Source organism: Nycticebus coucang, chromosome 2 (genome assembly GCF_027406575.1).
Source record: "Nycticebus coucang isolate mNycCou1 chromosome 2, mNycCou1.pri, whole genome shotgun sequence".
NCBI lineage: Eukaryota > Metazoa > Chordata > Mammalia > Primates > Lorisidae > Nycticebus > Nycticebus coucang.
In genome coordinates, this window is record NC_069781.1 from 111,917,718 (window position 1) to 111,934,318 (window position 16,601).

General features: G+C 46.9%; 1 protein-coding gene across 5 annotated transcripts in view; it reads left to right on the plus strand.

Moving 5' to 3' along the window:
- Positions 1–15,899, plus strand: part of SYK (spleen associated tyrosine kinase) — an 88,781-nt gene extending 72,882 nt beyond the window's left edge. For all 5 annotated transcript variants that reach the window (XM_053578989.1, XM_053579003.1, XM_053578993.1 and 2 more), the window contains 6 exons: positions 380–557; positions 2,292–2,501; positions 3,584–3,773; positions 8,120–8,260; positions 8,846–8,958; positions 14,818–15,899. In XM_053578989.1, the coding sequence (XP_053434964.1) occupies positions 380–557; positions 2,292–2,501; positions 3,584–3,773; positions 8,120–8,260; positions 8,846–8,958; positions 14,818–14,890 (905 nt within the window). In that variant the 3' untranslated portion in view covers positions 14,891–15,899. The remainder of the gene's footprint in view (positions 1–379; positions 558–2,291; positions 2,502–3,583; positions 3,774–8,119; positions 8,261–8,845; positions 8,959–14,817) is intronic.
- Positions 15,900–16,601: the final 702 nt, after the last annotated feature.

The following is a 16,601-nucleotide window of genomic DNA, read 5'->3' on the forward strand; positions in this document are numbered from 1 at the left end:
TATTCACTGGACATTGACAGAGCAAAGAGTGTGGTCACTTGTAAGTTTGTAGAGCTGGCTCACAAATTCATCCCCCTGCCAGAGACTGCAGTGTAGCAAGGATCAGCCTTAGAGACACTAATGTCTAGCTAGTGGCAGGTGGCAGACATCAGATGCCCAAGAACAGTGGCAGGGCTGCTGAACAAAATAGTCTTTCTCCATCTCCCTCATAATAAATTAGCAGCGCTGAAAATGTCCGTGGCAACTCCTCAGAATTTCTCCTCTTCTGTAACATGGGTGCTAATCTGAGTTCATGTTTACATGCCCATCACATCCTTGGAAGGATGAATCCCCCTGAGGGCTCCTGCCCTGGGCTGTATGTCTCCTGACTGCTTTGCAGGCCCTCAGCGGGAAGCCCTGCCCATGGACACGGAGGTGTACGAGAGCCCCTACGCCGACCCCGAGGAGATCAGGCCCAAGGAGGTTTACCTGGACCGGAAGCTGCTGACGCTGGAAGACAAAGAGCTGGGCTCTGGTAACTTCGGCACTGTGAAGAAGGGCTACTACCAGATGAAGAAGTAAGTCTCTGCCATACTCGCCCCACGTGGCTCATGCCCCACAGACTCCTGAGAGCACGCCTATGGCGCTCACCTAGTCCCAAACACAGAACGTGGACTGGCACGGCTAAGCCCTTTGTCATCAACATTATAGTTTTTGTCAACTTCTGGTACAATGATAACGAAAGCGACTATTATGTGTATCAACTATGGATATTATAGCTTATGTATAGTTTAGAGGTAACACATAACACATTACTAGTAGAAAACTAGTAAACAGGAACAAGCAGAAACCTAAGAACAAAAGACATCACATTTGTATCACCCAGACGCTAGGGCTATTAACTAGTTATTGTGTGTGTGTCTTTTAGATCGTCATATGCACATACATATATGGATTATTTAATTAGTGAACTCATTCAATGATAACGGTAGTGTTTTCATGTATTTCCTTTGGATTTTACAATTGTGTCTCATTCTTCTTACCCAGAAAATTCTCAAGTCCAAATATCAGTAGTGTAATTATTCATTAGCTTTATTTTATGATTTCAAATATAAAAATGCGTAGTATTTATAGCAGTTAAAGTTGCTGAATGTCTAAAATGTTTTTGCATTTCATTTGGTCTTTGGAAGGCATCACACATGGAATGTATAGTGAGAATACCAAAGTCCTTTGAAACAGAGCCACTCTCAGGCTGGTATGATACTAATACAAATGTGGTTAGGCATAGTTGTTTCATGCTATTTTAAATTTAAGGGATTTGGTAAAAAAAAATCTTTTTCATGAGTAGGTAATTTATGTGATTCAAGGGTCAAAAGTATAGACAAAAGTATATATATGCACAGAGACTCTTGCTTGCTAGGCTATCCTCCCCCTTGGGCTTGTGCATGTGTGTGTGAGCACACATGTACACACACGTACAAATGTACACACAAGTGCACACATGTGCACACAGGCACACATACAGTCCAATGGGCCCTGAGCTTATTTTAAAACATATGTACATACTTCACAATTATTTTGTAAAATGAATATAGATCTTCCTGCATTAAGGCTTCAATTTTCTTGGTTTGTGAAAGTCTGTGATATTTAATTCTTTGGTTAAAAATGAAAATTAACATAGATAATGACTATGGATACATATTTTCCACTGGAGGGCTTAGGGACAAGAGAGGCTTTCGGGATCAATTTGGGGCAAAAAAATGTCTTTACAATATCATGTCTTCCAACCGATAAACATGGCCCACCTTCCACTTAGGTTTTATTCAACATTTTCAGGTTTCTCTCAGCACAGTTGTTTAGCTTGCAAATGTATTTAAATATATGCTTTTAAAATGTATTAAATGTACACTTTTAAATTCTATACCCAGAAATTCACTTTCAACTTATATTAAAGAAATTAAAATTCACATTTGTTATGCATACTCTGAGATGGTACATCACAAGATGCCACCGGAATCTAGGTATTAATATGCTGTCGTTGGTAAGGTTTATTTGAAAATTCCTTGACTATTGTACAGTCAAGGATTTCGCTTGGTCAAGGCATCCTTCGGTACCATTTGCTCTCTTTGTTTATAAAATGAGAGGTTTCAGGTGGAAGGGGAGTCGCCCATCATAGGCTTCTCCAGACACATTTCCATTCTGCCAAACATGGGTCCAGGAGACTGTTTTTGCACAGGGATTGTATGTCACAGGTGATTATCTAGAAGTAAGCCATTCTGGAAAGTGTCTATGTGTCGTGATTTCTTTCACAGGGTTGTGAAAACTGTGGCTGTGAAAATACTGAAGAATGAGGCCAACGACCCAGCTCTCAAAGATGAGCTCTTGGCGGAAGCCAACGTCATGCAGCAGCTGGACAACCCGTACATTGTGCGCATGATCGGGATCTGTGAGGCCGAGTCCTGGATGCTGGTCATGGAGATGGCGGAGCTGGGTCCCCTCAACAAGTATCTGCAGCAGAACAGGTACCGTGCGGTGCTCCCGAAGGCACAGGAGTGGTGGACCTTGAGAAAGGAACAAAGGGAGACATAGTGTTTGGACCCAGCTCTTTTATCTGTATTGCTTAGAGAAAAACTCTGTTTGATGATTTTGTCTTTCTTCTTTTCCTCACTCAGTATTGGCACAGTGAATCAGCCTCAGAATGTCTTGACAAGAAATCTCCCCTCAGCAGGAAGAACACTTCTTAAACAAACATTTAAAAGAAACATTTTCCAAGGGATAGCAGCTATGTCTTACATATGTCTGGCTGATGTCTAAGTTCCTGTGACTTCTAAAAATAACAGTTACTAAGCCGGACACAGTGGCTCAGGTCTATAATCACTCTGAGAAGCTTAGGCGGGTGGACTGCTTGAGCGCAGGAGTTTGAGACGAGCCTGAGCAAGAGCCAGATTCCATCTCTACTACAAAAATAGAAAAAATACCCAGGCATAGTGGTGGGCACCTGTAGTCCCAGCTACTCAGGAGGCTGAGGCAGGAGAATCGCTTGAGCCCAAGAGTTTGAGGTTGCTGTGAGCTAGGGTGACGCCATGCCACTCTATCCAGAATGATACAGTGAGACCCTGTCTCAAAAATAAGTAAATATTAAAAAGTAAAATATCAGTTACTGTTAACTGACTCCATCCATCATCCACACTGATCACTCTGTGCACATCTAAAGCTTTTGCTGAGACGGTGAGCTCACTTGGACTAAGACAGAGTAGCAGGGAGAAGTCGTTACTCTACTTTCCAAGTAAGAAATGGAAACTCAGGGTTGTGACCTGCGTGATACTAACTGGGACAAGGATTTGAGTTGGTGCTTGGCTGTCTGTGAGCCAGGGCTGAGCACTCTGTCCCAGGGCTTTTAGCGCAGTTCAGAGCACAGTGAGAAAATCAGTCCTGTTGAACAATGAACGTGTCGGTCTTGAGTGGCTGTACGCTAACAAGGTTATTTGTCACCATGGGGGATTCCTGTCATTTAAGAATGTGGAGCACCTGGGCTCACCTTCTGTGTGTACGGGGAGCATGGAGTGCCGTCTGCTACAGTTAATGACCCTGTTGTGACTTCCAGGCAAGTCAAGGATAAGAACATCATAGAGCTGGTTCACCAGGTCTCCATGGGCATGAAGTATTTGGAAGACAGCAACTTTGTGCACAGAGACCTGGCTGCGAGGAATGTGTTGCTGGTCACTCAACATTATGCCAAGATCAGTGATTTTGGACTCTCCAAAGCACTTCGTGCTGATGAAAACTATTACAAGGTAGGAAAGCTCAGCTGGTGGGAAATGTGAAAGTAAGACCAGGTAGGTCTTCTTTATTTTATTATGGTATGGATTTGAGAAGCACTTTCACTAATTAAGAATAACTATCTAAAATACATTCTTATTAAGCCTTGATTCTTTTGTTTAAAAAACATAAATACCCTAATATATCACACCTTGAGATTTACTCAAAACAGTTTCCTCCCAATTATGTTTCACGGAACAATAGGAACTAGAAGTATTAATTGATATTTCATTCTGAAAAAGGAAGAATGGGATGCTTTTGTTAAATTTTTTTGGAAACTAGGGATTGGAAGGGTGATTCTGAAGGACTTCCCTGCATGCTGTTCAGCATTGTGAATCTCAGCAGAGTTTTCTTCCACTAATCTGTCAAACCCAGTTCATCCAGACAGTCCTTTTCCAACAAAACGAACATCCAGTAGCATCTTGTGAAACACATACACAGCCTATAGTTTGGATCTATTCCACAATAATCTTTTGACGACACCTATCTAGTTAGAAAATGAAGATGAGAACTGTCAAATAAATTCATCATCTTCTTCCAGCTATGCAATCAGGGCACGGTATATATCTGATACATTGTGGAAATTGTTCTGTTGGCTTAATCCAGGAGAAATGAAGTTTCAACAAATAAAGTCAGTTCCGGAAAGCAAAGATTAGGGTGATTACACCAGTGGGACCAGAAAAGAAATATACCCCTTAGTTTGTTAGGGCAGAAGCTATGAGGAATTAAGAATGGACTTTCAACAAAATGTAAAATGGAAATCAGTCCTGGGTGCGGGTTTAGACCTCCTAAAAAATAATTTCACGATGAACACCCCCACTTGCTGATGTGACTTTCCCCTTCTCTGACCCTTCAGATGCCCTCTTAACAACTAAAAGAAGGGAGAAGAGACAAGAAAGCCCCATTGTCATATAACTCAACCACAGGGTACATGTAGTGTCCCCAGCTGGAAAATGTGATGGGATTGGGGCCCTTGGATTAAAGAAGGTAGCAAGGACACACTGACAGCCCTGCAGGTCTCTAGCCACGTGCAGGGTGCTCAGAAACGGGTGACAGATCCTGAATGTGTAACCAGTGAGTGGCAGGAGGGGGCTTGGGTTCCACACCTGGCAGTAGATGGAAATGCCCCCAAAGAGATGATACCTGCCTCCCCTTCGTCCTAGGCAGTGCAGCGGCCTGGCCCCTGACAGAGATGGCAGAGTTCCAGGAGACCCACGGAGCAGGAAGAAGCCCCTTAGGGAGGAGGGAGTGAGATAGGCACCTCCGAGCCACATGGGGACTGCAGGGAAATGCAGCCTAGACTAGCAGCATGAGGACATGCCAGGAAAGGGGGTCGGTGGGACTGCATGCACTGCATGGAGGTCGTCTCGGTGACGAGACAAGACGGTGTGAAACAGGATGCAGAGAGGGGAAGGGCGAGGGAAATATGAATGAGTATCTACTGCTGTGTAACAGAGTGCCCGTTAGGAGGCCACCACGCACTTGTTTACTTGGAGTCCTAGGGCTCAGGCCGGGGCGTAGGGACGGTGCATCTCTGGTCATACAGTGAGGTGGCCTCAGGGGTGGGCAGCAGGATCGTTCCCACTCTGCTCACACAGTAGGGACCAACTGGATGCTCACTACAGTCTGGGACCTTTGCTGGCTGCATACCTGCCCAGTGGCCCCTGGGCTTCCTCGAGGTGTGGTACCTGGGACTCGAGAGCCCGTTACCCAAGAAGCAGGAAGTGGGGCCTCCAGGCTCACAAGGCTGGGTGCAGAAACGACCTCAGGGTCATTTACACCTTATTCTGCTGGTCAGAGCAGCTGCAGCCCACCCAGATTCAAAGGTGGAGACTAGACCCCACCTCGTTAGAGGAGGAGTGTCAAAGAACTTGGGGCCAGTTTTAAAACTGGTACAGATACTAAAGGGCATATGAGTGAAAAGTAAGTCAGAACATCTCTGAAAATAAAGAAGGGGGGAAAGGCCATAAATCAAAGCCATGTTAGAAGCAGCGAGAGGAGACCAAAGACTACTGAAAAGACGGGCATATGGTTGATTTCTTCATGAAAACAAAGCACAGTGAAATGGAAAAAAATAAAAAGTGAGACAAGATCAAAGAGAAAGGGAGGCCACCAAAGCGAATGAGCTCCAGCCCCTGGAGGGCTGCGTGTGGGTCTGCGCAGCAGCACGGGCCACCCCAGTGCCCTGGGATCTGCAGCTCCCGGCAGTGCAGACACACACTTGGGGGTGTGCATTCCTGCGTGGTCTGTCCTAGCAAACCCTGCAGGCTGCCCATGGCCTCTCAGCGGGGGTCTGGGTCCGCCAGTTGGAGCAGATGTGTGTGAGTGCCCAGTACCACTCCTTCAAAAGTGACTTCTTTATGTGCATGTGTCGACCTAGAAATGTGTCTACAGCACATGCTTAAGTAGAGAAATAGAAAAGGAAAGCACAAAAGCCCCTAGTTTTATCACACACACACGCACACACCCACACACACACACATCTATTTCATATTTATAGATGTATCCAGGGTGTTCTGGAAGGATGCAGGAAAGCTGTCAGAGGGAGTTCCCCCTGTGGAGGAGGAGCTGGAGTTACCGGTGGAGAGACACTACTAACTTTTCAGTGTAGTTAGTATTTGTCAAAGGTTTACCTCATTATCAATGTAAAATTCAGAGGCAGGTTGAAATAACACACACGAATCTATAGTTACAGCTTCTGAAATCGAAATCTCAAAAAAAATACACAAGATAGAGACAGAGGTATAACCACTTGTGTCCTTTAGAGGAGTGTCAGGGCACCTTATAGCGTCCAGACTGATGTCCCGAATTTCTCATCACGTCCCACTGTAGTACCATAAAGTCAGTTTTCACTGAGACCATCCCCCCACTCCCCCACAAGGACTTCTCCCAGGTGGAAGGTGAGATCAACAGGAGGTGACAAGACTCACCTGTGCCCTGAGTGCCCAAATGGCTAACCTGAGTGGAAGGTTTGTTATGCACGGTTTTGACCCTTTGCTAACAATAGCTTTTTTTTTTTAATTAGGAAATTAGAAAGTTAAATCATTTTTTAAATGACACCACAAATAACCTATGCCAAAATATTCTTGGCTGAAGACTGTGGACAAATGAATAGGACTAGTTAAATGTACTTATGGACAGGCTGGTATTGACCATAGCTGTGAAGGAGCATCCAGGCTGGGCTCTTCATGTGTGCCCCATGAAGCCGTGTGTGGCCAAAGAAAGAGGTGGCAGGAAAAGACTAAAAGATGCCAGAGTTAGACCTGAATCTCAAAAATTCAGCTGGGACTACAGGTGCCTGCCACAACACCGGGCTATTTTTTGGTTGCAATTGTCAGTGTCGTTTAGCAGGCCGGACCAGGCTCTAACCTGCCAGCCTCAGTGTATGTGGCTGGCCCCCTACTCACTGAACTACGGGCGCCAAGCCAGGTATAGAAATCTTAAAAAGAGTGTTTACGATTTTAAGATTCAATATTGTTTTTTATAAGAAGGACTTTACCTAACAAAAGCAATCAATGTAACCTGGTTCTTTGTACCCTCAATGAATCTCCAACAATTAAAGAGAAAGATTTAATATCACTTAACACATCACACACAGATTTGTGGGTCATGATTTTATTCATTTTTAAGGTTGTGGTAAAATAATACCTAACATAAAATTTATCATCTTATCACTTTCTTTTCTTTTTTTTTTTTTTTATTAAATCATAGCTGTGTACATTAATGCAATCATGGGGCACCGTACTCTGGTTTTATACACAATTTGACATATTTTCATCACCCTGGTTAACATAGCCTTCCTGGCATTTTCTTAGTTATTGTTCTTAATCACTTTTTAAGTGTACAGTTCAGTAACACTAAGCTTATCCACGTTGTTGTACAACTAGTGTTCAGACTCTTTTCATCTTGCAAAACTGAAACTCCAAACCCAATAAACACTAACTCCCATTCCACCCTCTCCCTAGCTCACAGCAACCTTACAGCGTCCACTTTCTGTCACAGTTCCACTTTCTGTCTCATGAATTTGACTATTTTCGGTCTCTCATATAAATGGATTTACACAGGATTTATCGTTTTGTGGCTGGCTTATTTCACTTAGCATAATGTCTTCCGGGTTCATCCATGTCTCAACATGAGTCAACATTTTCTTCCTCTTTAAGGCTGAATAATATCCACTGTCTGTCTGGACCCCATTTTGCTTTTCCACCACTCATTTATCAATGGACTGCTCTCATGTTTTAGCTATAGGGAATCATGCCACCGTGAACACGGGTATACGCACTTATTCTTAAAGGAATGTCTCCATCTGCTTTGCTTTCAGGCCCAGACCCATGGGAAGTGGCCGGTGAAGTGGTACGCCCCAGAGTGCATCAACTACTACAAGTTCTCCAGCAAGAGTGACGTCTGGAGCTTCGGAGTGTTAATGTGGGAAGCGTTTTCCTACGGGCAGAAGCCATACCGCGTGAGCCACTCCCACTCTGTGTCCTCACTGTGCAGCCATTAGAACAGAGCAGCACCCCCTCGTCTTCCCAGGACCTGGAAATCATGAAATCTGAGCACCTCTCTGAGCTCCCTGGCAGGAGGTGTATTGCCTATTATGTGTCACAACAACCAAAAAACACATAAACACATACCCAAATCAGCATTCATTAGGGTTGAAATAGAAATCATAACTGTTTGCAATGTCATAGTTGCAACCCAGCTACATTTTTTAGATCTTTTAATCAAATATATATATATATAATGAAAAGGGCATGAATCCCAGGGTTTAGCTCAATGAGTTTTCCCAAATGAAACCCACCCGTGAAAGCAGGTGAAGGAGCAGAACAGAACCCAGAAGCCCCAGCCCCGCTGCACAGTGAGCCCTTCCCAGGGGCAACCTGTCCAACGCTGTCCTCAGAGATTAGGTGCCCCCGCTTTTCTGTTTCACATAATTGAAATGGTACAATGTGCACACCTGGGGGCCTTGGGGTGGGTCGCTTTGTCCCATTGGCTTCATTTGAGAACTCTTGCATTCACACGCTTGTGTGCATCCTGTGTGTTTCAGGGCATGAAGGGAAGTGAAGTCTCTGCTATGTTAGAGAAAGGAGAGCGGATGGGGTGCCCCCCGGGGTGTCCCAGGGAGATGTACGAGCTGATGAACCTGTGCTGGACATATGAGTGAGTACCAGCATGTCCTACACTTTATCCAAATGCCCTGGTGACAGGCGGAATGGCTGGGCATTAAAAAGAAGCATAATTTCTGTCTTTTCAAGAATCGGAAAGGTGTACCCTTCTAAACAAATAATGCAGGGACTGGCTCAGTTTTGTGAGCCCTCACTTCCAGGCCCAGGCACTTGGAAGCTTTAGAGTCTGAAGAATGAATTTAGATAATTACTCTCATCCAACTGTCCAAATTCCAATGTAGATTACACTGGTGGGGGTGGGAGGATGGGGTGAGGGCAGGCCAAGGGAGAAGATGTCCGTGAGAGTCTAGGGCTGCACTCCATTTGGGGCAATAAGGAATGGTAGAAGTGCTCCGTACGGGAATGTTTTACTGTCCTAATGCCCTTTGGCCAGCTCACAGATGGATTAGCTAGGGTTGCCACCCGGTCCTTTCAGCAGTGGCCTGAGTCTACCCTGCTGCCGTTGCATATTTTGCCTACCGGATCCTCAGTGCTGGTCATGCTTTTAAAGTACACAATGTGTTGCACCTAAGAATTACATGTGTCTTGTCCCAGGCTCCTCTCTGGCCCTCTGACCCTAAAGTGTGCACACACAACCCAGACAGCTCAGAAACAACACCGTCTGTGAGAGCGGAGCTCTTATCCTGGCCATAGGTCGAACACGTTGTGGAATCAGGTTTGCTGTCAGATACAGCTGACGTTTCTGAAGCATCTGAAAGTTGAGGGATATTCCCAGTAAATGCTTCAGATGCCACCTGGGTTTCTGAGACCTCACCACTCCCAGAGCATCTTTCTGCCACAACTGGGAGTGGCGTGAGATCCTCCTTTATCTCAAAGCGACCAGGGGGCAGCCACACAGGTAAAGGGCAAACCCTGGGCAGCTATCTCCCTGCCCCCGCTGTGCCATCCTGCTAGGGAAGGGCCTGGCCGGGGCCTCTTCAGTGCCAAAGGGGCCTGCCCAGACCTTGTGGCATCTTCTCTAACTCTGAGTGGTAGTGCTAAAGAGATGGCAAAGTGTCGGCAAGGAAGGAATGTTATTCATGGATTTTAGGGGGACATCCAGTCCTTGAAGTCTTGACTTCATTCTCCCCGTGCCCAATCTAGAATGGTCAGAACCACCGGTGCGTAGAACCCATCTGTTTTTGATGCTATTCCCCAAAGGAGCAGCACCCGGCCCCGGGGACAGCAGCCCTTGGCCACGGCCCCCTCTGTGACCATTTACTACAAGTGTTCTTTAGTCCTGCCTGCAGCTTCCCTTGAAGGCTTCACTTCCTGGAAGAGGGTAATGGGTGGACATCAAATCATTCTGAAACAAATGCAAAAACTTATAATTAAAATGAACCCTCAGGGAGAGAGTTAAAGTCGGTGTTTTTGCATGTCATGTTAATGTTGATATGTTTACTTCTGTTGGTTGCTTCTTTGTGGGGATTGTTTCACAGGGAGGAGTGAAGGGTGAAGGGTGGGCACGGAGGGTGATTGGGGTCCAGAAGAGGTGTCAAGGAGATGTGCCCAGCGGGGGAATGAGCTGCGTGGGCTGTGGGGTGTCCTCAGCACCTCTGAGTCTACTTGTGAACTGGGAATCAGGACCAGGGCTGCAGGGAGGGATGTCCTTGGGGGACAGACACAGAGTTTGTGCTGCTGTTTCCAGAAGGGTCCACCAGGGGGAGGATGTAGAGGCAGAAGAGTCTCATCCTGGTGATTCACTGGAGTCAGAGCAAAGTAGAGCGGTCTTCTTCCTTTAAGGGGACACCCTTTGACAATGTGTTTTCCCGCCTGGAGAGTGACAGGGAGGCAACATCTTTTCCATCTGGCCCCCCACTGCAGGAGCACTCTCTGAGTTCTGGAAGCATCAGGAATCAGCTCCTGGGGACAAGCCTCAGTCAAACAGAAATAGTGAACAGCCCATGTCCCAGTTAGAAATGACAACAGTTTATCAAATTCTTCCAGCAAAGCTCTGCTTTTCAGATTAAAGATTTTCTGGTAGTGACCTCAAAAGGGAAGTGGGACAAATATTCAGATACTTTGTCTAGACATAAGTAGTTTGATAAGGTACAAATGAATTAAAAAAAAAAAGATTTCTTGAAGCATGTCTAACAGGGATGATTCAGAAGCACAGCAGCTGGTCCTGTAACCTAGGTTGTTGCCAAGGCTCTCTGGAGGTCCTAACCTCCCCATCGTTGTGGGTGTGGTCCTCGGGGGGGTGCTGCAAAGGGACTGTTCAGGTGATGACAGGACCCTGAGTGTGCCCCAGTCATCCTTCACTCTCACTTTGCAAAGGGAAAACACCACGTTCCAAGTAGTGCCCTGTGCAGGTCACAGACGGAGGTGGTGTGAAAGCCTGGGAGGAAAACAGGAATCCGTAAGGGAGTCCCTGTCGTGTTTTCCAGTTGAGTGACATTCAGGTACTTAAAGACACCAGTGGGAAAAACCCTTACAAATGGAGTAAGGTGGAACTTTTGATCCTGAGTAGTCTGTAATGGTCTCAGCCCCTCAGGGGGGCCTCTGCCCACTGGAGAGAATCCCAAGTCAGGGAGGGTCTAGATGCAGCTCAGAGTCCTATTTAATGATCAGTAAACCAAGGCACCATGTGAATTCCTGGGATTGCTGGTAAGGTCTGCTCTGAGCGGCACATCCTCTGAGAGCCCGGCGTTCACAGAGTCTGCATCTGCCCAGCCCTCCCAACCCCGAGCAGCACAAAAGCACAGAGCCTGCCCTGTAAGATGCAAGGCGGGCATTGGAGGAGGGCAGGGGCAGGAAACAGTAAGCTAAGAGCCGGTCAGTCCTGCATGCTGCGGGTGCCTGAGAAGGCCATGAGTCTGCTGAGAATTCAGTCAGAGGAGGGCACACAGCCTGGGGATGTCACAGGCATGTTTGGAATTTAAGGGCCTCTCACACTGAGGGACTTTGCCCCTGTTGCCCAGGGCACAGAAACACATCAGACTTTCCAGACTGTGGCACATTCAGTGATGGGACTATAAATGGCCCCTATATATTCCCTGAGTGTTTGCTTTTTACATTTTTTTCTCCATTGTAAGCAGCCACCTTCTCCAATGTGGTAGAAGGATGGAGGGAAGGGAGAGAGAGAGACAGAGAGAGACAGGGAGAAGGAGGGAAAGGGGGCAGTGAGTGACAAAGGAAAGAGAGAGAAGATGGACAGACGTGTCCACTTTTCAATCTATCACTGGACACACCTCTCTTGACTGCCCTCACACCCTGAGCCCTGCAAATGAGCACTGCCCACCGCTTCCCCCACAGGGCTCACCAGGCTGGGCTGGCTGGGCTGGCTGGAGGGTGGGGTGTTGCTAGGCCAACGTGAAGCACTTTAACCCCCTCTCTGAATGTATTATTCTGGGTTGTGATAGAATGTTCCAGAGCAAACTACTGTCTAGGCTGTTTTTACTCACACAATCTGACACCAGATATGTGGATTTTTCCTCTATACCAACAAATTCTCCAACTCTTTGGACAATGATCAGGTGTCTTGCAACCAATTCCATTCAATCCTGACACTACCCGGTTAGCACACACCCTCCCTGCAGGTTGAGGGATCAGTCCCACAAGACTGCCCCTCTCAAGCACAAGCCCCAGGTTGCCACCTGCACTTCTGAGAGGTGTCAGGGTCCCTGTGCTCCCCCACCTTATACCTGACAATTGGTTAGAGCGCAGAAAAGTGCTGTACTTGTGAGGCCTGCTTTATTACAAAAGACGTTTAAAAGGAGGCAAATGCACAGCCAGATGAAGAGGTCCGTAGGGCACAGTCCACAGGGTCCTGAGCACAGGGGCATCTATCCCCATGTTGGGGTGTCCTGTCCACCAACCCAGAAGCTCTCTAAGCCCCATCAGGTAAAGCTTCTTACAGAGGCTCCATTCTATATGCGGGATCGATTAAATCACTGGCCACTGATAATAACTCAGCTTCTAGCCCCTCTCCTCTCTTGGAGGTCTGAGAAGTTGGTTTCCCCATCCTAAAGCTCCCCAGGGGCCCACCCAGAGCCACCTTATTAGCATAGATTCATATGTGGCTGCCCCTCCAACCACAGGAAATTCCCAGGGTTTTAGGATTCTGTGCCAGGATCCCAGAATGAAGACCAAATCCATATATTTATCACACACTGGGAACTTCAAAAGAGAATAGAGAATGGCTAGAGAGAGGGATAGGCCATACTTCTGCTAGGGGTCCTGATAGGCCTCCATTAGGAGGTGGCATTCAGCTGACACCTGCAGGATGAGAAGGAAAGAGCTGGGCCATGGGGACAAGGGCAGAGGAGGAGGAGGGTCCCTGGACAGGAGAGGTGGGGCAGAAACTGTCGCCCTCCTCTTACTGAGGCCCAGATTTACCCTGGCGTCCTGGAGGCAGCCTCTACACCAACCTAGAGGAGAGGTGTCCTAGGAGACCTGTCCAGGTGTCTTTCCTGAGTGCCAAATCTACATTCCTCTTCTCCCGCAAGGGTTTGAAATCAGAGGGTCCGCCCACCCGCTTGGCTGCTGGGTAGGCAAACCCTCCAAGCAAGAGTCACAGGCGCCCTTTGTGCTCTTGGGATCCCCACAGTTAGAGGAGAATCCTATTTTGCAAAGATGAGGTGCCTTCTCTTTGCCCATAGATGGTTGCGAGCAGGACAGAGGCTGTCCCTCTGGGCAGACACGGGTTTCCTCAAAGGCTCATTCCTGCCCCCTGTCCTTGTCCCCCACACCCTCTCTCAGAGTCACAGCCTGCCACAACGGAGCCCTGGGAGGCCTGTGTCCCCAGCTGTGACCGCAGACGGCTGACTGAGCTAGTGGATTTGAACAGTTTTATCATGCTTTTGCTTGCTCTTTGAAAGCTTAGGAGATATCATGTATTTTGATACCATTTGACAAAACTGCCTCTTTGGGTTCTGTAGAAATCACTCTGCTCTTACACTGATGAGTGATTCTTGGTTCTCAGGCATGTTCTATGCATCTAGACTGAACTATAAGAAATCGCAGTCACTGTGGGTCACTCTCCAGCTATTTTAGACATGGACTTTGTCATGGTTAAAGGTGGACAGTTTCCCTCAGTTTAGCCCCACATTCCTTTTCAACCTCACATTCTATTAGGCAACTTTGCCCATTTGCAATATATCTCCAAATCCTGCAAATAAGAAAAATAACTTCTAAGTGGGGATATATTCTCAATGTTTTAATACTTCCTCCCAACTGATCTAGCTAATGTGTCCGTGTTAGAGAAAATAAGACATATGTAAATGTCTGTTGAAAGATCACCAGTTGTTAAAGCTTTTACCCTGAGTTTACTGACATCAATACCTCCCTTGCCAACAGTGGTGGGGAGGCCTTGCTGTGTAAGATGTTTAACAGACAAGGCCTGAGTCTCTGCTTCTTGCATGAAAGGTTTTGGGTCTAATAAGAATCTGTTATCAATGGTCCTTCTTCAGATACTCCAGAGCCATCGATTGGAGTGTGGGTAGGGAAGAGTTAAAGTTATGTGAGTATTTCTTCTCTTAACAAGAGTGAGTCAAACATTAAATATGTATATAGTACATTTAAGTATTTTCAGGCACCTTCTGTTATAGAGAGCCTCTGAAGTGGGTTTGAAAGATTCTGAGTTCTGGTGCAAAACTTCTCCCACTCTAAGGTGGACAGGAATCACTTGGCCAGCAGATTAAAATAAAGGCTAGGTTCAGGTCTGGGTGGGCTGGCCTCTGTTTCCACAGCCCCCTGGCCATCCATGGGTCGCAGTCCTAGGGTCAGCCACTAGGAGCTGCAGTCACCAGTCCTCTGCACCTGCAATAGGTGTGTTGGGGGGTAGGCCACCTGTGCCCCCGAGTAGCATTCTGGTGGCATACTGCAAAGGATAACTCAGCTCTCCTCTTTTCAGGGTGGAGAACAGGCCTGGATTCGCAGCGGTGGAACTGCGGCTGCGCAATTACTACTACGATGTGGTCAACTAACAGCTTCTGCCCCTGTCCATGGCTGCCTGTGATCAGAGGAGCAGAAGACAGGAAAGTGTTTTCAGAGTGATGGATTCCCAGTGTTCCATCCCCTCTGCCAGCCAGGAGAGCTGGCCCTGGAAGGGACATGCCTTGTCACCTTGAGACAGCCCTTGAAGAAGCAAACTTACTCCCAGAAGGAGTATGGACCAGAGGGGCCCACTGGATTCTTTTGTTCTGTCGTCTGTGTGATTTTCATGACAGGTTATTCTTAGGACCTGTTTCCAAATCCCTTTGTGTCTTTCCCCTTCTCTGGGTCCTGGGCTGCACGTGAGGGCCTGGCAGGCCCAGACGCATTGCCAAGTGGTATGCAGTGGCATTTCCAAAATATCCAGGGATGCCGTCAGCACAGGACCCTGAGAGGAGTGGCAGAGGGGAAAGGAAGAGGAAGTTGCTGCCTCTACACCATGGTTCTGACAGCCTGCAGGACTGGTCCCTGGCCACCGAAAAGCATTTGTGATATGAAAGTACTTTGAGGCTTAAGAAAGAAAATCAAGCTTGACCAGTGGTATTTCTAAGCATTTGGCCAGTTAGGAAAGGACAAACAATGCCTGGATGCTGCTTTTGCTCTCTATGCTGTGGGGCCAAAGACACAGAACCATGTGGAAATTGAGGGCTGTTTGAATGAATGAGCCTGCCTCACCATCCCCCAACACCCTCTTCCTGCCTTGGAGACTGTTCTTGTATGGTGATGGTGAATAAAGTTCTGCGTGGAGACTGCATGGGAGGCAGGATGCCCAGGACCCTGTGCTTGACCGAGGATAGCAGAGCACTTTGGGTTGTCATCTCCCTAGCATTGTCCATACTTCCTCCCCTCCGCAGAGAGGGTGCAGCCAGAATCCCCTTTCTCTGTGTCTGTAATGGAGGGTAACATGCCATCCAGTCCGTCCAAAGGGGAGTTTCTAAAGAAAGTATGAATTCACAATAAAGTCAAAGACCCTAAGCCCTACCCACAAGCAGGGCTTACTGAGTGTGACTTTGGCTTGAAGATGCTGACCTGAGAACTTTTTCTAGTTTAATCTTAGCTAATCCTTAACTTAATGTTTGACCTTATGAAAATCATCACCCACTGATACCAGTTTTGCCAGGGCCCTTAAAAGTTAGGGATATTTAGCCACAATTCTTACATCAGTAGATATAAATGAACTTGGACCTGGCCCTTCTTCAGATACCTGAGACATTTTAAGGCACAGTTAAAGAAAATACGTATGTAGCCATGGGCAGCAGAGGAGGCCTCCTAATAGGGGGATGGGAGTGAGGCATGGCGAAGGGGACCCGCCGGTACCTTTGCTCGGCCATGGAAGACAGGAGTTACTTGTAGGAAGTATGCTAAGAAATGTGGAGAAGCCATCTGCACCTTTTAGAATCATGCTACCTGGTGGTTTAACCATTTTTGTTTTTCTGAGATATAGTCTTACTCTGTTGCCGTAGGTTGAGTGCCGTGGTGTCATACACATGGCTCACAGCAACCTCAAACTCTTGGGCTCAAGAGATCCTCTTGCCTCAGTTTTTCTATTTTCCATAGAGATGAGGTCTTGCTTTTTCTCAGGTTGGTTTCCAACTTCTGAGTTCAAGCAATCTGCCTGTCTCAGCCTCCCAGAGTGCTAGGATTATAGGCGTGAGCCCCTGCTTCCAGCCAGTTTATTCATTTTATTAAAGAGAGGATCCCTGG